General features: G+C 38.4%; 2 protein-coding genes and 1 long non-coding RNA gene across 3 annotated transcripts; all 3 read left to right on the top strand.

Annotated features, from left to right (window-relative positions):
- The first annotated feature begins 330 nt into the window (after positions 1 to 330).
- LOC139717667 (uncharacterized) lies at positions 331 to 2365 on the top strand. The gene is made up of 3 exons (XR_011709993.1): positions 331 to 425; positions 1071 to 1148; positions 2184 to 2365. It is a non-coding gene; the product is annotated as an uncharacterized lncRNA (long non-coding RNA).
- An 869-nt stretch (positions 2366 to 3234) lies between these two features.
- On the top strand, positions 3235 to 19447 carry LOC139717645 (intermembrane lipid transfer protein VPS13D-like). The gene is made up of 11 exons (XM_071629152.1): positions 3235 to 3320; positions 8682 to 8798; positions 9625 to 9753; positions 10778 to 10825; positions 12878 to 13125; positions 13880 to 14048; positions 15303 to 15404; positions 16724 to 16931; positions 17377 to 17765; positions 18341 to 18522; positions 19144 to 19447. Exons 1-11 carry the CDS (start codon positions 3237 to 3239, stop codon positions 19445 to 19447), a joined length of 1980 nt encoding a protein of 659 aa, XP_071485253.1. The 5' UTR covers positions 3235 to 3236.
- A 1800-nt stretch (positions 19448 to 21247) lies between these two features.
- On the top strand, positions 21248 to 22621 carry LOC139717644 (intermembrane lipid transfer protein VPS13D-like). Its single transcript, XM_071629151.1, has 3 exons — positions 21248 to 21456; positions 21885 to 22107; positions 22601 to 22621. The coding sequence occupies exons 1-3, from the start codon at positions 21248 to 21250 to the stop codon at positions 22619 to 22621; spliced, it is 453 nt and encodes a 150-aa protein (XP_071485252.1).
- The last annotated feature ends 677 nt before the right edge of the window (positions 22622 to 23298 follow it).

The following is a 23298-nucleotide window of genomic DNA, read 5'->3' as shown; positions in this document are numbered from 1 at the left end:
ACCCACATGTCTATGAAGGTGAACTTGTCATTTGATGTCATTCACTGGCATGAATATGTTGTTTTATACAGTACTTATTAAAACATGGTACATCTCAAGGGAGGCCAATTTGATGTCAGTATTTTTTCAGATTGATCTAGTCTTAGTTATTGTTACAATATGTCTTGGTTAGAAATTGTTTTGATGTTTAAAATTCATCAAGAATTGCTTTCACTATATTCTTTTTTTTTTCAATATATGCACTGCAGTTTATACCAGAGTTGCTGAAAATGCCTGCATATGAAGGCAAAGTGTCTGACTGACAGCGAATATTTGTAATCCAGCAGCAATGTTAGAAAGACTAGCTGCATGGGTCCTCAACACGTATCTGGGAGAATATGTGGAAAACCTCAACACCGACCAGCTATCCATTGGACTCTTAAGCGGTAAGGTTGACTCCACGTCTTCCATTCCAAGAAACAGGCTGTTTCTCTCGCCAAGTTCCATTTCCAATCCATTTAGTGCAGTAGACAAGAAAGAGCCAGAGAGCAAAACTGTACCTTATATGTTTCACTCATAAACGTGATGAGAAGAAGCATATTTTACTCTAACATGCACTTCCCAAAAACACCTGTGACCCAAGCATACGCTAATTGGGACTAGTCTTCAAGGGGTCAAAGAATTTACATTAGTGTCTGTTTTCCATAAGTTACATATACATCAAGACCACTTTTCACTGTTTACAGACTGCACATGAAACTGAAATGATAAGGACAGGCAAATGGTATGTTAAAGTGTACGAAGTTCGTTCAGAGCTTTTATGTACAGCTGTAGTATGAGAATATCATTTAGTGTTTCTAATGCACATGTTAGTCATAAACATGGTGTTTGTAAACAATTTCTTATGGGCTTGGGTATAAGAGAACCACAAATGTGTAAAATAGAAACAACGTAACAACTGAAATTGATTTCCTGAAGCAGCATTGTCTTGTACCTTTACTATAATATGTTTTATTCAGTGACTTCAAGTTCTGGTTTGCAGATGATCGTTCACTGCATTGATTTCGATGATTGTCATCTCTTTTCCTCAGGTGCTGTTGAATTAGAAAATCTCCCACTTAGAAAGGATGCCTTGAAGCACTTAGATCTCCCAGTGGAGGTCAAAGCAGGTGAGTAGTGCTCACATGATTGAAAGTATAATTTTTCTGATTCACCATATCTTTGGTAGTTCATTTTCTTTTTCATTGCAAAATGATGTTATAAGGAGGTCATTCAAAGAAACTAAAAATTTGTTTTCTTCATCCAAATCAAGTCCTGAAGGAAGTTTGCTGCAGATTTGATAATGTTTTCCTCATTTAATTAGCTACTTGGCATTTTACTTCATTTCCTATCATGTTTGACAATTTCAATTCAGTGGAATTTATGAAATTCATAAAGTCTGCACACAATTAGGAAATCCTACAAAAATAGGCCTATTTTAAAGACAAACATGACCTTTAACCTTCTGCAAGTATTGTAGTCCCTTTGGATTAAGGTGAAATGATAAAATGTTAGTTGTAATCATGGTATGATTGCGATACAATTTGTATGTGTCGCCATCTGGAAAAATTCTTGTTTCTCAAGTCCAGATTTTAAACAGGAGCCGACAGATTCCATTGAGCAATGGCTGTAACAGTGGAATCTTGTCCTAAAAGAAGTCTTTCTATATAAAACAAAGCCCTATTAACTAGGGGATTTTACAGGTTCATACTCTGTCTATTTTTTGTTTTTGTACCCTGGTATAGTGAAAAACCTGATATAACAAGGTAATTGTCATGGTGGGTCTAGGGCAATTACCCCCTGGGCAATTATCCCAGACCTTTCCCCTGGTCCTAATCCTAATCCTTGACCCAATCCTTACCCTAACCCATTCTCCGAAACCCCAAACCTAACCCTAACCCTAATCTTTACTCTAACCTTACCACTAACCAGTATTTAGCTGGGGGGGGGGGGGGGGGGGGGGGTAATTGCCCTTGGGGGATAATTGCCCTGATACGGATCTGGTTTGTAGTTCCCCATTTAATCGGTCTCCGGCATGTGTTTATGTGAAATGTGTGTTGTAGCAAATTCAGTCCGTCCTCAACGGGTTAACAAGGTTCCCCTGCGTACTGTTGGGGGAAATTGGGAATGATTCATTCACGTGTCTTGGAACGATCTGGTGACAGGCTTCATCGGGAAGATCCGCCTGCAGATTCCCGTGAGGCACCTGAAGACGGAGCCATGGATCATCTCCATCGAGAACCTGTACCTGGTGGCCGGCCCCGCCTTGAGGTCCAGGTACGATGAGAAGGAGGAGGAGCAAGAGCAGGAGAGGAAACAGCAGCAACTAGATGCGGTGGAGTCGCAATGGAAGGTGAGAAAAAAAAGTGTGCTAATCTAAGCAGCAGATTTGACGGTGTATGTGCATTGTGTGAGGAGGTCAATGTGATCATTCTTCATTTGTCAGAGGTATACAAGTAGTTTTACCAAAAATAAAACGGAACTGACATTTTGCTTACATTGCAAAAAGGAATAATGAAGTGGTAACGATGCAAATATGTACCAGTACATTGGTAGTAAGGTTCATAATGATAAGAATGATACAACTTAGTACTGTAAAAGTGGATATTTTCGCGCGACTAATTTTTTGCGCTCTGCTGGGTATAGAAGAGTTCCACATGTTTTTAATTCTGCAGAATCAAGACATCAACAACTAGAGCATACTTAGGGCAAACAAAAATATTTGCGTGCTTTATTTTCGCGCTAGCTTCTGGTTGCGCAAAATGCACAAAAATTTCCACTTTTTATAGTACCTGTACGTCAGAACTTCATTGATGATACTGCTTTTTTGACTACTGCTTAAATGTAAAAATATGGTAATTATGATTATGAATGGTGATGATGATTTTTATGTTAGAACAACAGTAACAGAGTAATTTTTTTTTATAAAAGATGTTAAAGTGCATGGCATTTTTCAGTCATGACTTCCTGTGTTTATTGTGCTGTGTCAAGTAGATGCTAGATATCATTGCATCTGTTTTATGTCACTACCAATTCACAGAATTTTTACATCATTCTAAGGAAATGAATTTACTTCTGTACGTAATATGAGTAGAATATTAGTAGATGGCATGTAGTAGGACAAGGAGAAAAAAAAATGGAGAGCTGTTGATTGAAGAATGTCAACAAAGTGTGTATTGTGAAACAACATCACATATTTTGTGTTATTTCAGAGGAAAATGGAAGTAACAGATGGAGACGACTCCAATTCGTGGTATGCCTACTCAACATCTGTCTTCTACAATGTCCTGGAGAACCTGCAGGTTAGTGATGAACTTTCTCTCTCTCCACGACCGGTGTCACATTTTCAAGAGTGATGGGGGGGGGGATATTTCTGGTGCCACTTCCAGGTTTCATCAGCTGACAAGGTAAAGTAAGGGCCTTATCAAAAAACAAAAATCAAAACCAAAAAAAAAATCACTCTGGTACAACTGGCAATCAGCAAAAGCTTAAGTGTGTGTACGTGTGTGTGTGTGTGTGGGGGGGGGGGGGGGCGCTCAAATGGTTACACCCTATGTATTCCTGTGTTGTGCCAAAAAAATGGGGAGGAGCCCCCTTGGTTCCGCCGGCCCTGCTCTCTCTTGTCTTGTCTTTAAGTGTCTACTAGCCAGAGGGGCAATTATATATCATCAGAATACATAAAGAGCAGCTGCATAACCCCACCATGTAGCCTGGGGGCTAGAGTTAGAAGTTTGCAAATGAAGTCTACACACACACACACACACACACACACACACACAAAATAAAAATTAGCGATGCATGTTGAATCTTGTCAGGAAATAGTGTTTTGTTTACTTTTGTATACATTGTAATACTGAACTACTACATGTAACCTCTTTTGATCTGAATGTTCTGTTGTGATGAAATATTCTATGCTGGCATCTTCTCATGCTGTAATACGTATGATTGAGTTTATGAAGCATTCTTGACTTACACAGCTGTCTGCTTTCCAAACTGTTTTGAAAATACATGTGTAAGAATGGGTTCATCCATTTAGTCAAATGTTGGTGAAAATATCCATGTGCACTTGCATATAGTTGCATAATTTGTATTGTAGTCTATTGTGTACATTATCTATGATTGTTCATAAAATTTAAGTCATAATTTCACACCTAATAGTATGATTTCTAATTGAAAACTTTATATGTGTCAGGCAGTGTGTCACGATTTGTCAATATCATCTGATAGTCAGTGGTCAAAATGGATGGACTCTTTCATTTAATTGTTTCTATTTTCTGAAAGTGCTTTATAAATTCTATATATTTGAAATAAGACAAATGTAAAAATATCCTATTGCCCGCAAGGTTAAGCTAAATGTACTGTTAGGCTATTATTCCTAAAGACACATCAATTTCTGACTGCTGATGCAAAACAACCCTAGTGCACATCATCACTCTTTCGAAACCATCACCCACCAACTGCGTGAAATTATTGGTGGTTCAACTTTTGCAATAATTGACACAGCCTCAAACTCTTGTACATTTGAAAAGATGCACCCATTAAGAAAAGTGATATCAGGAAAAGGTTCTCTGTTGGCAATGGAATTTTTGCACCATACCTCTTTGTTATGGAGCGATTACGAATTATAAGGTCAAATAATCATTTGTGCAGGTTATGTTTAAAATTGCATTGTTTCGTGAAATCCTTGGTCATAGTACAGGCATGCAGCGTGACTGAAACGCAGTTTTACCCTACCAGCATATTCTTGTCCAAGACCATAGACCTGTCAATAAATAATTTTAGAGCCTTTAAATAGTAACTTCTGCATGCAGGTAGCAGTACCTGCAATAATAATTGAGATCTACTTTGTAGACAAAATGCTGAAAATTCTATCCCTGTGTCTTCTGCAATTTTGTGAAAAAGTTGTGTTGAGCATGACCAATACATATTTTACCAGGTACACACACAGAGAAAAACATACAGCTGTACACATACATGTACAGTGTCACTGGTAGATTAATATAGGTATTGAAGGGAGAAATATATGTACAAGTATACCAGTGCTCAATATTATTGGTCGGTAATTCCAGATCCAGGTTGGTGATGTTGGTAGGAAATTCATACTTGGTTAAAATGTCAACAAATATATGTGTAGGTTATTACCATTGACCCGTACATGTACATTGTAAATTGTAAAGCCAACCATATATCTCTTCTGAAGTTACAGATCTTTTTGTGAAACTTGCAAAATAAGGTAATTTTATTGGGAAAAAATGCAGACATTTGTTTGCGAAATTCACACTTTTGTGTTTCACTCTTCCAAAGCCTTTGAGTCATTTCAAAATCAATATTTTTTGAAGGTTTTTTGAAGCATATCGTGTACATTGGTGTCATACTTGCATTTAAAGCTATTTTTTTTTCAACTGCCTGATCTGGTATGTGCTCAAGTAAGCCATGATATCATTGTCATTCATCTTTAACAACTGTTTATCAGGTGGCTTTGTTCCTTTTATACTGAGTTCATGGTAGATTGTTCAAAAATGAAATAGGAGACATTCTTTAGAAAGCTTTGTAGTCGGGATAATTTAAAGGGAAGGTAAACCCAAAGAACAATGTGGATTGAGTGAAAGCAGCAATATTAGTAGAACACATCAGTGAAAGTTTGAGGAAAATCGGACAATCGATGCAAAAGTTATGAATTTTTAAAGTTTTGGTGTTGGAACCGCTGGATGAGGAGACTATTAGAGGATATGACGTATGAGTGGACAACAATACAAAGAAAATATAAAGGAAATTCAGCAAAAATTCACTTTTCTAGAATTATGAAAGAGCAATGGACAAACCGCTTTCAGAAAGCAGGGGGAATAATTGCTACCCTTAACATATGTCAATATCAAGTTGATGGAATTTGTAATTTTCATGAAAAATTGATTTTTGCAGAATTTTCTTTATATTGTCTTGGTATTGTTGTCCACTCATACGTCATAACCTCTAGTAGTCTCCTCATCCAGCGGTTCCAACATCAAAACTTTAAAAATTCATAACTTTTGCATCGATTGTCCGATTTTCCTCAAACTTTCACTGATGTGTTCTACTAATGCTGCTGCTTTCACTCAATCCACATTGCTCTTGGGGTTTATCTTCCCTTTGATGATGCTGTTCTTTTATAAAAAAAAAAAAAAGCAGTGTTCTGCTATGATGAGACTCTGATTGTGATAACTTACAGATCTATCTTTTAAGATATGGGTCACAAGATACAAAACATTTGTCATTGTTTCTTACTTTCAGACCATTCTGTTAGATGTTTATGTACAAATGTTTGATTATCATGTTGTACCTTTGTTTGGAGATAAAAGCAAATATGATTTAAATGATCTCAATGTTAATCTTCTAAATCCTCAAGTAATTTGTTGTCTGTTCATCAAACCCTAACCTTCCATTATTCATTTTGGTGAAAAAAAAAATTGTTTTCAAATATAGATACTGTATAACATGATATATTCGCGGCATGAATTTTTTGCGAATTGGAGCCGACAGCCTTTTTTGAGGCATGAAATTTCCCCAAATTGCCACTGGCATTAAATGCATACAGTGTAGACAGTGTTTTCCAAGCCCTATACAACCGTATTTCATCCTCCATGGTTCTTTTAACATGATGCACTTGTATAATGTGTCTTCAAAGTGAATAGATGCTAGATAATTGATGCCATGAACTTTATGTCCTCTTGTCTACCATTGAGAAATTGATAAGCAAAAAATGACCTTTGCCCTTCAATTTCTTTTTCAAGTGCCTTCTAATTTTTCTCAGCATTTGAATGTACATAGTATACATTTCCTCATATTTTGTATGTGAATGTAGATAAGTTTACCATGAATGGAAGTCTGAGATTTTGATATTATTTCCTGTCTTTTTGTATGTTTTCCACTTGAACTGCAATGCAAGTGCTCTTCTCGGCAAATCCAGTTTTGGTTTGCAGTGAAGGGCCGCTGCCATTTTGAAAGCACATTGCCACCATAATTATGTCTTGCAGTCAGCTTGTCTGGTGATAGATGCTGCCCTAGTTTAAAACTGTTACAGTAAAGCAAATATCACTTGAACAGATAAAAAGTCAAAGTGTATGTTTATATTGTTGACGTGAAGTGGAGTACCAAGACTTGGCAGTATTGGGTAAAGACATCTTGTGGTTATATTTTCACGCATCTGCACATATTCTTCTTGGCCAATGAGCGCCAGTAATTGGAGTGGATACTGTATGCCCGTATCAGTCAAGTTATCTTTTATTGGGAGGGATTCAGCTAATTTTTATGATATAAATCTGCACTAGAATAGCTGTGCTGCCCTATAGTCTGTAAACACCTTTGATTCAGACAAGATACACGAGTTCCCAGAATGTACACATATATAGGGTACAGTGTAGTTTGCCTATTTGTACAAATTTGTATATAATAGGACTTCTTCTCATCCTAATCCAGCAACATCTTATTTGAAGTGTATGAGGTGATGGAAAAAAAAGTTTCCTTTTATTTTGATTTTAGAATCATAGAATTAAAAAAAAAAAACTACTGTTGAATATTATATGTCACACTAAACTACTCAACTTGGAATCTAATAGATCTTCAAATTATTAAAAGACAGGTGAATGGATACACATCATATATTACTAAAGGAGATTTCATGATAAAACATTTTTCATTTTTTATGAACTTTTGCACAGAGTATTACCCAGTAGTTTTCCCATTGCTGGGAAAGAAAATTGCTTTGGAGGTAGACACATGAAATGTGTCACTAGCAAGCTGTAAACAAATTTTGGTGTAGTGCTCTAGTAAGAGAAAACACATTGTACCTTTAAAGTCTGGTATTCGGCATCTGAAATGTCAAGAGCATAGTGCAGTTGGCACTGGCATACTACACCGTATGTATGTATAAAACTGATGTTGTGTAACCTTCTACAATGAGAAAGATACCTATCGTGGGCAAACATATTTCAGGACTGTGTGTGAAAATATGTCCAGTAGCATGGGAGGATGATAATATCATTTGACTATTTCAGGTTATTATTGTCATTCATAAAGAAAAGTCTGTTTGCCTGAATGAGGTGGCTGGGAGAATAAAGTAAAAAAGACACAGAAAAAATAAAAGAAGAAGAAGAATGAATGAACAAGATGAATTGACACTAAAAATTTTTACTATGTCATGCTTATGTGTTGACCAAACTTAACCTCATAATTTTCCATGACCTAGAGTTTGACATTGGATGCATGTTTGCTTATTTAAATTCATGGAATTCTTCTGTCGAGTTGTTTTTATTGCAACTGATTATTGCAACTAATTTACATCTATGTACATCAATTTGTTAACCAGTTGCAGCACGTTTGTTTGTTCTTACTTTTTGTAGCACAGAATGTGGCAATGTGCAGACCACTGACAAAAAAAAAACATGTCCAGCATAACAAATTAATGAACAGATATATGCAAGTAAGAATAAGAATGAAAAAGAAAGATCAGTGGCGGGATATAATATCATGACTGTATTCTCATTTGTTCTGTTTCTAGTGCAAGTCACTAGTCCAATTGGAAAATGTGCCTTTTATCATGTTACTTTGAGGCATGGATTTTAAACAAGTCTATTATGGGTGTGTCAGTGCCTTAAATAATTTTAATTGGTTCTCTCCCTCACACACAGCTAAAGGTCAAAGATGTCCACATTCGTTACGAGGATTCGACTGTCGTGCCGGGGGAGTCTCTAGCCTTTGGTATCACCATCAAGAGTTTGTCAGCGGTCAGCACAGATGAGAACTACGTAGGTTTTGATCTTAAATATTGTTGTCATTATCTCATTTAGCTCCATACATGTATATGTAAACTTTTCTTCCAATAGAGCATAGTATTTCATAGATGCGGAATAATTAATATACATGTATGTCCAGAAAGGTGTATATTTCACAACATTAGTTGGGAGTATTCCTTTTGGACATTTTGAAGTATAGTAATATTGCTACTGGTGCAAAAAATATAATTTTGTATTCCTGTTATTATGGCTATGATGAAGATTATCATTGTGATGGTGATGATGATTGCTGGCAGATTCATAAACAATAGCTGTTATCATACAGGTAATATCAGAATTGTTATCATCAGAATCTGTTACCATCATCTGACAACTGAGACAGATACTTTACTTTCAATTACCACAAGGTGGTATATGGTACTAAACGATCAAGTTATACTAGTCACAGAAAGGAAAAGATGAATGCAGTGTGCATGTTTTATTTTAACTACCGGTGTAGTCAATGAACAGTTTGTAAAAAGAAAATTGATACATTTAAATGTGCAAACAAAAACAATTCATATAAGATTATGGCACTGCTTCGTGCAGTTTACCATAGCGCACACACAAAATGGTATTGCACAGGTACAACCCAACATTTCCATATCTACGTGTAGTTTTTTTTCCCTCACATCCTTTATCTTTGTCTGCACTCAATAAAAAATGATGCTGAAATTAAGTTGATAAAAACCACTCCCCCCCCAAAAAAAAAAAAAAACAAACAAACAAAAAACTTTTGAGTAGTTGTGGTCTTTATAGTAGTAAATCTTTGGATCATGATTTTTCGTTCTGGATACAGGAGCAGAAGCTGCTGGGAGGGGAAAATGCAAACAACATGAAATTCAAGCTTGTTGAGTTGGAGAGTTTTGCCATCTACTGGGATACTGACTCCGCTCCAGTCTCTGACCTTGACCTCAGTGACCTCAGGGTGAGTACAGTATGAGTCTAAGCTCCTCTGACCCTGACCTTAATGGCCTTGAAAGGTTTCAAAGGTCAACATTTTCTGGCCCTGTTCAGCTCAGTGACCTCTGGGTGAGAAGTTTAAATATGGAGTACAGTACTGAATGGAGAAATGTATATGTGCACATCATATTCATATTGGGATCAGAGTCAATATTTTTATGTATCTTTAAATTTGCAAATAGCACCTGACTTGCGAAATGAGCAAAAATATAAAAACTTCACGGTGTATTCAACATTTGCAGTAGGTCTCTGACTGTTTCTTTAATATGTTTCATTCCGTTTCTCTCCTGGCTGATGATTTCAGAGATGCCAGCTGTTATACTTTTTTACAGTATTTTGTCCTGCTTTCTACTAAGGTGCTGTAGATTTCAGGGAAAATGTATTTTCTCCCAAATTGTAGTAGTACATGTGTCTTTTGTAAGAAAGTAAAAACACTGCCCCTCCCCCTACCCCCCCCCCCAAAAAAAAAACACCACCTTTTGCAGCTGTCAGAACACTGCAGTGTTGTTTTACAAGGGTGACATCCCTATGATTGTTATTCCCAGTCACCTATTATGAACCTTCAGGAGTTCATATCCACACTACTGTTATTTCCTCCTTTCTTTTCAAAGGAGCAAAACACAACTTTTAGGGTAAGATTTCACTCCCTCTTCCACTATACTATTACCTGTGTCTGTTCCATAAATTGACAACTAGGCTTCAGTGAGTTGGGAGCATGCACTGAAGATGTAAGCTTGAATGCATGCACTATAGAAGGATTGAGCTTGAGTGCATACACTAAATATGAAGGCTCGAGTTCAGTGACTGCAAAAATGTGGCATTCCAAAGTGAGTTCAGCTCTGAACATAGCTGAGAAAAAAATTGTTGCTATCAGCGTTATATTATACAGCTCAATCACATTATCATGTACTATTTTCAAATCCTATTATAATTTCTTAAGTTTCAGTGTCTGTTAAATTTTCTTCATCACACCCTTGTCCCTCTTCCAGGATGCTTTGACAAGGAACCAGTGCAGGACGACAGGAAACCAAATTAAGGTACAGTATGCAGAGTTCAGTCTAGGCTTCTTGTTAGAAAAGGATGTGTAATTATGAAATTGTTAATATTAAAGGGGATGGCTAGTTAAACTCAGGGATGCCAGTTTTCCGGCAATAGCCGGAATTCCGGCTTTTTCATATTTTGGTGTCCAATTTCCGGCTTCGTGATATTATCTCCGTCTGTGTGGGAAAGCCGGAAAACACGAGAAAGAAACAAAGAAAGAAAGAAAGAAAAACGAAAAAATATGATCATCTAAACTTACGGGACATTCACTTTCACGATTTCCGTAGTATGTTTTGCATATACTTGGGCATGAGAATATCACAAAACGACTGTCATGCAAAACTAGCGCGATGTTGCTGCTGCTAGCTGGGACATGCAACACGTACGATGATAGCGATCGAACAGTGTGTGGTGTTTCTATGCGATTGTATGTGCGGTCGCGGTGCATGAATCATACTGCGCTCTCGCTATAGCTACAGCGCTGAGACGGTGTGGTGAGTCGATTGAGTCAGTTGAACGAAGCAAAACTACGGATTTTACGGCACTAGGACTTCTTTATTTTTGCTACAAATTCCTTTTTTTTTCTAGAATACGACCACATTATTGTCGGGAAAGCGTTATACCAGCACGTGCGATCGCGATCGAACAACGTGTGGTGTTTCTAGGCGATGTACTATATGTGCGGTGCATGGATCATGCTGCGCTCTCGCTATAGCTACAGCGCTGAGAGAGTATGGTGAGTCGATCGAGTCAGCTGAACGAAGCAAAACTACGGAGTTTACGGCACTAGGACTTCTTTATTTTTGCTACAAATTCATTTCTCTGGATTAGATTTGAGGGAAGAAGAGCCCTCAGAAATGCTCAGATTGCACCAGAGAGCATCTAAGAACCCCAGAGCTTCCAGGGCCCGCTCAAGGGCCCTGGACCCTGGCCGAAGGGACTTCGCGCTTTGCGCTCGTGATGTGCGCTTCGCGCACATCAATTTCGTTCACAAAAAAAATTTTCCGGCCCAAGAGCAATTTGCCACTGGCATCCCTGTAAACTGATCAGTGGGAATCAGTGGGAATGCTGGGGATTATTGTTCCAATACTTGTTGGATTCATTTAAGAGTACATGATATATCTATTGTTGTATGAAAATGATTTGCTTCAGAATGGTCTCATATTCAAGTAATGTGCAGTTTAATGTTTCCAGGCTAGCATGCCTGTACAGTGACGGGGCATTAAACTGCGCATTACTTGAATATGAGACCGTTCTGAAGCAAATAATTTCGCACAACAATAGACATAAATTGTACTCGTAAATGAATCCTACAAGAATTGGAGCAATCATCCCCCAGCATTCCCACTGATTCCCATTGATCAGTTACTAGCCATCCCCTTTAAGGAAAAGAAAGGTCATTATCACTCTTGAGGGCTGCATACAAAATTGTCAAGAATATTTTCCCCTTGTTCCTCCAAGATGTGTTATTGGTCTCACCATGAAATGGAGGAATGTACCTGGTATGATATATGTATATATGTATGAGAAAAGTGCAGAGAAAGTATATCTGATATAAGGACAGAGAATGGAAGTAGGTGTTTACATATCAGAAAGCAGAAGACAAAAAAACAGGTGATATTCAAGTCATGTAACATTTTCATATGACTGCTTGTCTATGCACAATATAATCTGCTGATGTGAGCTGCATGTTTAGAAACTATTCAAAACGTGAAAATTGAGAAAAGCTAGGAATACGTTTGCATCCTGGATGCCTTTGCGCCCCCACCCTTTATTGCAATGATCGAACACTGATTATTGGTTGATGATTTGGAGTATTGAGTGTAATGCAAATCAAAAAGAGCTTTTCTAATGATTATTTCTGTACATGCTCCTACCGTAGATACAATATGTTGGCCCAAAAGCACTATAAACAAAAGTGAAAAATATACATATTTCTGTAAAATTTGGTTCTAAGTTCCCTCATGATAGGAGAGCTGCAGCCATGATAAAAGTCATAAGCATACATGTATATTCATATTTTGATTGATTGTGTTTTAATATTCCAGAACCATGAGTACATCCTGGAGCCAGTGAGTGCCGAGGCCAGACTTCAGCGCAATGGGTCCCCGCTCCCGCTGCGGTCCCGCAGCAAGCCCAGGTTCGTCTGCGACATAACACTGCAGAAGATCCCCCTCTCCCTGTCGGAGGACCAGTACCGGGGCATCACGCTCCTCGTCAAGGAGTTCGAGAGGAACGAGAAGGCCCGACACTACCGGAAGTGGAGACCGGAAAGCTGGGGCAGCGACAAAGAGAGGTCAGTTGGTCAGACCGGTCAATTGGTCAGTCATTTGTGTCGCATAATGTGCGGGGTCCATACCATATGCTGTCTCTTGCTAATTACCCAGGTAGAGCCACATGGAGTCTGCTTCATTTTGGAGTACATGTATGTGTTGGTATTAGGACAGGGTTGGACTCAACACATAGTTTCAACATCTGGATCTTCCTTCACATGGCCAGCCCCATGTTTTCAAAAGTGGGGGGGGGGGGGGGGGCGGCAGTTCATATTTCTGGTGCCACTTCCGGGTTTCATCAGCTGACAATTAAAAAAAAAAGGAAAAATAAAAAGGAAAAAAAAGGCCTTCGGCGCAACTCTCTGGTGCCACTTTCAGGTTTTTCAGCTGCCAAGCAGAAAAAAAAGAGGCCTTATCCATGCTTCTACCACTTCAAGGTTTTGTGGCCTGGCAAAATAAAAAGACACCCCCCCCCCCCCCCCCACCCGCCACATGTTGCACCAGCCCTCAGAGTTATGGGATTGTAGTCAATTTGTATTGAAGCACAACTCATGATGTGAGCTGAAACAATTATGCAATCACAGTTTCATTAGACTGCTGTAACCCAGCTTTTCTGAGTGTGTATCGAACTTATTAAATACAATACACAGTCAAGCGAGTAAGATGTAAGAGTTGTTGTTTTTTTCTTGCTCCATGGGTATATCTGTGAAAAATGTGTGTAGGCGTAATTATACAAATATGTTCACTTCATGAAATATTCTTAATGTTTGATGACAGTGTGAGGAGATGGTGGAACTTTGCCATCACAAGTGTGCTCCATGGCATCCAGGATCGAAGGAGGAGGAGATCGCCCAAGTTCATCTCGGAAAGGATCGGTCTCATCAAGCAGTACACAGATGTCTACTCTCGCTTCATAGAGAACAAGACGGACCAAACCCAGTTCAAGGTGAATTCAGTAATACATTAAACCTCATCTTGATTAGCACATCATTGTTTATTGGATTTGTTTTAATAGGGAGATATAACACGATACAATCAGTGAAATTATCAGATTAGATCTTAAAAGGTACAGACAGTAGAGATTCAGTAAGGTGAGGAAAGAAGGTTGGCCCAATTCAATTAATCTTAATATGCGGCCCACCGGTGTACATTTGAAAACCGTAGGCTATAGGCAGACCTGCTAGAATAGAAGTGCCCGTCAGCGACTATACCCTGTACATGTGCACATGTATACATGCATAGGGATTCGTCAGCTTTGTGTGTGCTGACTTTTTATAGAGATCAGTGATAAGTATGCAATTTATTGTGGGGATTACCAAATTTATTAGAGTTGGGCCAGCCTTCTCATTGATGGTCTTGAGATGGTGCAGGTACATGTACTTTAAAGTTGACTAATACCTTGATTCTTAACCTGTCCAGACCTACCTCATGTAAGGTCAAAAGTGCAAGGGATTGTTTTCCCCATTCATATCTTTACATGCATCATCTTTGTGTCATGTGGAAATGTCTTGTACATGTATTGAGGGCCCAGTCTTTCACCAAGGCTGAAAACTTTAATGGACCTTGATAAATATGTACATACACAAAATTTTCACTCTCTTGCCCAGCCATTGTGTACCAAGAAGTATTGCGGGGGTTATGCACTCCAGTCAAAACTCACTGGCAGCTATTTTCAGGATGTCTGTGCCACTTTGGAAGGAAGTGTACTGGCGGATGTACAGATCAGTGAACAAAACACAGAATTATATGGATAGTCAATAAGCAGTTTGCATGTGGAACTACATGATCATGAGATAGTGGGCTATGTGTAATGTTCTTCCATGGGTACAACATTCTGCAATTATTCTTTTTTCTCCCATGGAGGCCATGTATTAGGAATCAAACTATACAAAATGTTATTCCTTCTCTCAGTGCAATAGATAGAAGAAATTTTGTATTCCAGACAATGTTGTAGAATAAAAAAACAAAAATATCTGACATTTGCGGATATGTGATATAAATGGATTGATCCAGCATTTCAAATCCTTTTAGGTAGAACATTCGTTATGTTTTCGCCCATCATTCATCTTGCTATTGCTCCTGGGTCGTCTTTTGTTTTTGTTGTTTTATGTATATGTTTTCCCCTATTAGACCAATCGTCTTCTGTTGATGTTGGGTTTTGTTGTTTGATTTTATGTTTTTTACTTTTTCCCCCCATCAGACCATCATGACCAAGATGGAGAAGGATCTGTCCTTTGAGGAGATTAGGATTCTACGTGGTCTGGTCTATGGTCAGCTTGAGGAGAGGATTAAACAAGGAGAGGTAGAACTTTGTTCCTGTTAATAGATAACCTTTGGATCTCTTCACAAAGATGACAGAATTGAATTACCAGAATGAAGTGAGGCATTTACTCAAAATCTGCAGATTGAATTTCTTATGGTTATTTGCTAAATTTCATTGAATTTTTACATTGCAGTTTAAAAGGTTACCCTCTGAATTTAGAGTAATAAGATGCTGAGAAGACCATGATGAATCATTGCCAGTCATGGATCTATCCATCCATCCATCTATCTATCTATCTATCTATCTATCCATCTATCTATCTATCCATCAATCTATCCATCCATCCATATATCTATCTATCTATCTATCCATCTATCTATCTATCCATCTATCTATCCATCTATCTATCTATGTATCTATCCATCCATCTATCTATCTATCTATCTATCCATCCATCTGTCTATCTGTCTATCCATCCATCTATCTATCCATCCATCTATCTATGTATCCATCCATCTATCTATCCATCCATCTATCTTTCTATCCATCCATCTATCTATCTATCTATCCATCCATCTATCTATCTATCCATCCATCTATCTATCTATCCATATATCTATCTATCCATCCATCTATCTATATATCTATCTATCTCTCCATCTATCTATCTATCTATTTTATCTATCCATCTATCTATCTATCTATCTATCTATCTATCCATCTATCTATCTATCTATCTATCCATCCATCTATCTATCTATCCATCCATCTATCTATCTATCTATCCATCCATCTATCTATCTATCTATCCATCCATCTATCTATCTATCTATATATCCATCCATCTATCTATCTACAATATCTGTCTATCCATCTATCCATCTATCTATCTATTATATATCTGTCTATCTATCTATCTATCTATTTATCTGTCTGTCTGTCTATCTATCTACACATGGTGTATCTATCTTTCTATCTATTTATAAATCTATTCTATCTATTCATTTAAATTATTTTCCATTTCAAACAAAGATTATATACAATCATAAACATAATATGATTAGGCGATTGCAAAATATTATACTATCTACGTATTCATCAATAGGTCTGTTAGTAGGCCTACTATAAACACATCTATATTGGCTTATTAAATATAGAGATAGGATTGTCAGGAATGTTGCATGTTTCTTTTTTTTTTTTTAATGTGGAATGTAGTGTTTAATGAGCCATATATTGCAATGATAATTTACCTGAGTCAGGTTGAGGCACTTTATGTATATGTCTGCCGACAGCACCATTCTCTATTGGGTAATGTTTAATATTGTTACTGTCCTTTTTTCGTACATAATTTCTTACAGGAAATCTTCAAGAAGCCAGCAGAGGCCCAGGAGGGGGGTATCATCCAGCGCTGGGTGTGGGGGTGGGGCTGGTCATCCTCAACCTCCACCCAGGGCGGGCCGGAAGGTGCTGAGAGCAGTGTGGACGACGTGTCCGTAACCTCGGAGATGTCCTCAGGGGTGGGGAGCAGGCGTTCTACCTCCCCGCTCCCTCTCATTGATGACGAAGGTGAGACATCTACCCATGTACAGATTCACAAATTAATTTGCTGGGGAAATTATATTTGTAACATTCATGATTTAGTGCTCTACATTGTAGATGGGTATAGTTTTGTCTGAGTTAAAGCTTGATCTATGCTTTTTTTTTTTTTGCATAATTTCCTTTAAGATATGCCTACAACATAAGGCAGTTTGTAATTTATCAAAATGTTAAAGTTTGGAGTTATTGTTTGCAAAACATTTCAAATGATATTAACTAAAGTTGATTTACTCATGTGCAATACAAGGATTTCATGAATACAATGGCATTAGAACAGGTTTAAAGCTAGAATACATGTTGGATAATTTACTCAAATTACACAGCAATGGTAAATGAAGATCAGTTCTTCACATAATAGAAGAGCTCACTAATTAAACACAAAACAAAACAACATAGTCTTGTTTGATTGTTTCAGAGGAACAAGAAATTTTGGATGTGATTGGGGACCCCATGGCGGACAATAACCTCCTGCGGAGAGACCACGTCTTCGCACTCCTCAACTTCAAACTCCAGGGAGGCTCCATAAAGCTCTGTAGCAGTTGCCATGGCAGCAAGACTCCACCCCAGACCTCCGCTCCTGCTTCTCCTAGTCTGGACTCCCAGGCCAGCCCTTCTGTCGAAACAGAGAGCACCAGCAACGAGACCATCATTGAACTAGAATTTGCTAGCGTGAAGATGAGCTTTGAGTGGAGGCTACGGACGAGTTCGTTCTTGTTCAGTGCCAAGCTGGGGGCCCTGTTCATACACGACGTGATGACAAAGGGATCGCTCTTCCCAAATCTCATTGCTCCTCAGCAGAAGAGGGTAAGATGTTCAATGTGAAAGTGGCTAAGGATTGTCAAAGGGATTGTCCTTAAATATTCCCAGTCAGGAAATGTATATTCCAAACACCCATATCACCTTTCAATTAAAGAATACCGCCTTACATTGCACCAGAGTTTCATGAATTTCTGACTTAAGACCTTTTTAACATGCTCCGTGGTACTTATCATTGTTATATTTTTTTTTTCCAGTATTATTCATTGTTAACAAGAACTGCTATGCAAATTGTGTCTTGTCTCAATCTTACAAAAGAAACACAACAGGAAAAGAGACTCTTGCTTACATTGAAAGTGATCTTTAAAATGTTCACACAACAGTTGTCACACGATACAAACATCTGAACAAAACAATACAACAAACATGCAATCATTAACTTGAAAAAGATAGATATGTATTTGGCTGGGCAGAAGACAAAATGGAAGGTGATATACCCATTTTAGATTAACTTTGTCTTCGTGTTTATACTTGATGTTATGAGTGTGGAATATGTATAACAAAACGTGATCATTTATAAAAACTTTGTTTTTGCTATTATCCTTTAAAACTCATGTTTACAGGAAGAGACTGTGCTCACACCAAGGCAGTCGTACTCCCTACTTACCGGCCGCCCGTCAACGCCAAACATATCCTACCTCTCCACCAGCACGTCGGCCAGTAATCTTAAGCAACCCACCCCGGATCTCCCAGTCTTCGAGATGTCCTACGAAGCCAACCCGCCCCACTCTAATGCAGACTGCAGGTTGGTCCACTCACAACTTACAGCAGTCTCTCGAAAAAATGTTGTCCCATGAATGTTGAGTCTACCGACACCAACTAACATTCACAAGGCCAAAGGATACTGTAACACATGATATATTCGCGGCATGAATTTTTCGCGAATTGGAGCCGACAGCCTTTTTTGCGGCATGAAATTTTCGCGGACTACCACTGGCATTCAGTGCATATAGTGCAGAAAAGAACTTTCGTGTGCATTTTAATTTCGCGAATCTTAGTGCTCGCGAAATTCACGAAATTAAAATGCACGCGAACATTCCTCGTTGAAGTCCAGTAGATGATGAAGGATTAATCTCCAGCTGACTGATGTTGTAGTTACACCTCATATTATCGGTGACATATTTGATACAAATGTAGGCAAACTAATGCAATACTTTCACTTACAAACATAGTGGGTTGAAATGACATCTTTGCCACAGTGGTTTGATCAGTAAACATAAGAAAAAAAGACTTTATAGTTATTTCATAGGAATTATATACCAGTATAATCGCACAATTTTATGATTGTGTAATCATTAAAGTTCATACTCAATGTCTGTCCTTCCTACAAACGTACGTTTGCCCACCACACCCCTTTCCCCACTAGACTTGAAATAATCAGCCGGCCGCTGGACATCGTGTACAACCCCGCAGCGATGGACAGAGTGTCCAACTTCTTCAACAAGGCAGAGGCCCAGGGGGGCAAGGGCCTCAGTTCAAGACCCTCGGAGCTCCAGCTGACCCGGGCAGCCCGGCTACGGTACGAGGACTTCAAGACTCAGACCAAGCAGGAGCTGATTCATACCTTGGACTCTCTACTGGAGGGGGAGCAACAGGTGAAGGCGCCATACAGACTCGTGTATTACACATACCAACCACTTTCGAAAATCACCTTTAGTGTGTGCCATTAAGTAATGTGCCAACAGTGGTTAAAGGGAATAGTCATGTTTCTCTCAGACTGAATACAAAATCATAAGAACTCAACTGAACATTTGTTTCTGTTTAGTTATAATACAAGTGTATGTAAAAATAATTTTCTGCATATCATTTTTTGATCATTTCAAGCTTTAATAGCAAAATATGATTATTCAGGATGGCTTGATCAGTATCTATTGACAGTAAAATGTTGATATTCACTCTCATTTTTTTGGTATCATACCATTTTCTTGTTTTATGTTCCATGTATACTTTGACTGATGATGATTTTTCCATAGACACAAGTGAAGAGATGGGACATTCACTGTGACATCTCAGCCCCCCTTATCATCATCCCTGACAACTTCTTCTCCAAGGATGCAACTCTGGTGAGAACAGCTTATCAAACACAAACAAACAGGCATAATAAGCTAACAAATAGACAGACAGACAGGCACAAACAACCAATACTCTCAAAGTTGATTTTATTTTTTTACTCACTTTTTGCACAACCACAATCTAACGCGAAAATAAAAGTATGCAAATAATTTTGCATGCCATATGTTTCAGTAATTAGTGTCCTGATACAGCGGAATTAAAAACACACAAAATTTGTCATACCTAGCCAAGCACCAAAAAAAAAAAAAAAAAAATTACTCATGCGAAAATATCCACTTTGACAGTAGTTGAGTGGATGTCTCGTAAATATAATCTTTGTCAATTTATGGCATACACATATTAGAAACATACACAAATTGTGCAGGATAAGTGCTTATAAGTATGCATGAGTCTTTTAGTATTAATTCATTTGCCACAGTGAGTGAATCACTGTTAATATAAATGAGAAAATGCCCTTCCAGTATTAATTGTTTGTAGCAGAGTTCATACGTGTTACCCATCACCACAATATCCTGATAAAGTCACAGTTAGTGGAGACGAGAAGCGCCAGAACTTTGTTACTTCAGCTGTCTCCTGTTATGCTGCTTTAAGAGGCAAATTAAAGATTGACCTTTGCCCTTATGTTATCTACACAACTTTTCCTGCTGTGAATGTCTACTGTAATATAAAGACATCTTCTTTATGCTGCAGGTGGTTCTTGACTTCGGTAAGCTTCAGTTGTCAAGCATGACAGCCAAAAGTACCTACAAGAGGAGTGAGTCTCTTCAGCGATCATCGACTGGGGACGATGGTGAGTCGAGTCCTGATTAAAGGGGAAGTCCACCCTGAAAATTAGTTTATGTGAAAGGAAGCGACGTAATGAGAGGAACAGGACATTGAAAATTTTAGCAAACTCTGATCAGAAACTCAACATAAGTATGATTTTTTTATAGTTGTGATCCATTATGCACAAATTGGCAATTTCATGTTGTCACCTGAGCTTACCCCCTACTTGCTCTTGCTATGAAGTTATAAATCATTGTTTTCCTGTCATCACAAGATCTTCAAACAAGGATGTGCATGTATTTATGGTATTGTAGCCATTGTTGTTATAAATGATTAAGAAGTCATGTTTGTTGCTTAATCTGTTTTGTCTGCTCAGTTATGATTTGTCAGTATAGTCTTCTGCAAATGAATGTACTTGGTGGGAAAGGAGTGTTGATGTTGATGTGAAATGTCAGAAATGATCAGTATATAAGCATGGTGTTGGTAAAAACTAGCATAGAGAATAGAATCCTTTCTCAGCACAATGTTGTGAATCAAGCATTAAAAGCCTTAATTTGTACTTTCATAACCTTAATGTTTAACACCAACTGTGTAAATCATGTCCCTTTAACTTTTGCAATGTGTTTGTTGCCATGGTAGCGGATGTCGATGACGACTTCCTGACTCCACTCTCGACGCCTCCCGGTGAATTAGCCGAGGCTGACGCGACCCAGGCCGACACATCCCAGCGACCAACGTCCTTCAGCGTGGATTCCACAATGACAAGCGCCACCATCGACATGACAGATTTTGGGAATAGTGCCATCACGGCAGAATCTCTCAGGGATAGGATGTATGACAGGTGCGTGACTGTCCTCCTTCGCTTTACTTCAGAAGAACTAATACCGGCAGGAAAGGTTTGCATGTGGCTTTGAAAGCAGAACAAAAATTATCACATTACTGAGACATAAAGAACAAACACAGAAAAATTGTGTCCAACTTTGCCCCATTAATCAACATTCAAATTTTAGAATAACTTGGTATTTTTCGTAATGTATCTGACATTTTGTGTGTTATTGTCAGTCCACATGTCCCAGGCTATATGGTAATGTGTGCGCTTTCTCATATCATGCAGAACAATAGTCGGAAAGTTTCATTCTAAAATTTTGAAACAAGAAGGTGGTAATCACAAAAAAAAGAGAGAAAATTCCATATGTTTTCTAATCCAGTAAATGCCAAGCTGCAACGAATTTAAAATTACATCAAAAAGTTCAATGTTCTGATTTGCAGGTATGCACTGGATATGTCGGACCTCCAGATCCTGGTGGCCAGGGGGTCGGAGAACTGGCGCATGTCGCACACACGAGGGCTCTGTCACCTACAGATGTTGGAGAAGTTCTCCATCTCGGTAAAGGTGGAGCGGAGACTAGCCTTCACCACAGACCCTCAGTGGCCAAGCATGACTCTGTCCGGGAACCTGCCCAGCTTGTCCATTCATGTGAATGAAAGGAAGGTGAGATGTACATTGTGAGGCATTCATGCCCTCGTTTAGCCTTTTTGAACAGGTCTGTTCTGCAGTACAGCATGAAAGTTGGTGTTTTTTTGCTTTTGTTTGTTTGTTTGTTTGTTTTTTGATGTGGTAGCTGCTTGCCAGACAAACATTACTGTGTGTGTATGGCAAGTTGTCTGCCACTCCTGCAATGACGACCTTTCAGACATACAGTAGATGATGGATTCAGTGTTTTAAAAGATTTGCACCAAGTGATTCAGTGTGTCCTCCTACACTGTATCTTCTTTACTCTCTATCTTTTGTTGTTGTTTTAATATTTTGTCTCCTCTTTTCATTCTAGCTCTGTTATTGGCTGACTATCAGGTCTACTTGTGTATGTGTTCGGTTTTTTTTTGTTTTGTTTTTTTTTAAATAAACCTTCTTGTTGTACATGTGTGTCATAAGTCTGCTTACGGGTATACAGTGTAAGTGTATTTTATACACAAACCCCAAACAGAAAGACACAAATACAGGCTGACAGACATACACACATGCAGAAAAAAATACACTTTGATCATGTAGATTATCTTTATAACTTGTGTTTGTATGTCTGCACAGACTTGTGGGGTGATTTGTCTCTCTACTCTACATCTTTGCTTCCATTTGTGCTCTCCCTGCATCCCTCATCATCTCTCATTCTCTCCTCCCGTCCATCATCAGATCCAAGCTCTCAACAACTGCATGAAGATCATGTCCAGCAACTCATCCAACCAGCCGGCCAGTCCAGTGGTAGAGAGACCGGTCAGTGAAACGCTGGACAAGGAAACCAAAGGACGAACACACTACACCAGGTACATCATTCTCTTTCTGTGTCTGTTGTGTTGTGTTTGTGTTTATTTCATTTGTTTTGCTATGCTACCTTTTTTTTTTCTTGTTTGTGTGTGTTTTGTAAAGTGGGTGTCAGATATTGTCAAAAAGCAAAAAAGGGGAAGGGAATTTGATTGATGCATGTAACTGTACATGTACATCACACATAAGGGAGCAGTGATACATAGAGACTTGTGTCTTCTTTTTTTTTTACGCTTCAGATTATGGGCCTTTTGCTGTAATTTTAGTAAACTTTTCACAGCTGTTTGATTGGTTTGTTTTGTGGTAGCTGCCGGTGTTGTATAATGTGAACCTGCAATTACTGCATGTTGCAAATGTTATGAAATG

The sequence above is a fragment of the Diadema antillarum genome, unplaced genomic scaffold, assembly GCF_040938485.1.
Source record: "Diadema antillarum isolate AM-2024a unplaced genomic scaffold, OU_Dant_1.0 scf00000079, whole genome shotgun sequence".
NCBI lineage: Eukaryota > Metazoa > Echinodermata > Echinoidea > Diadematoida > Diadematidae > Diadema > Diadema antillarum.
This window is presented reverse-complemented; position numbering and strand designations above follow the sequence as displayed.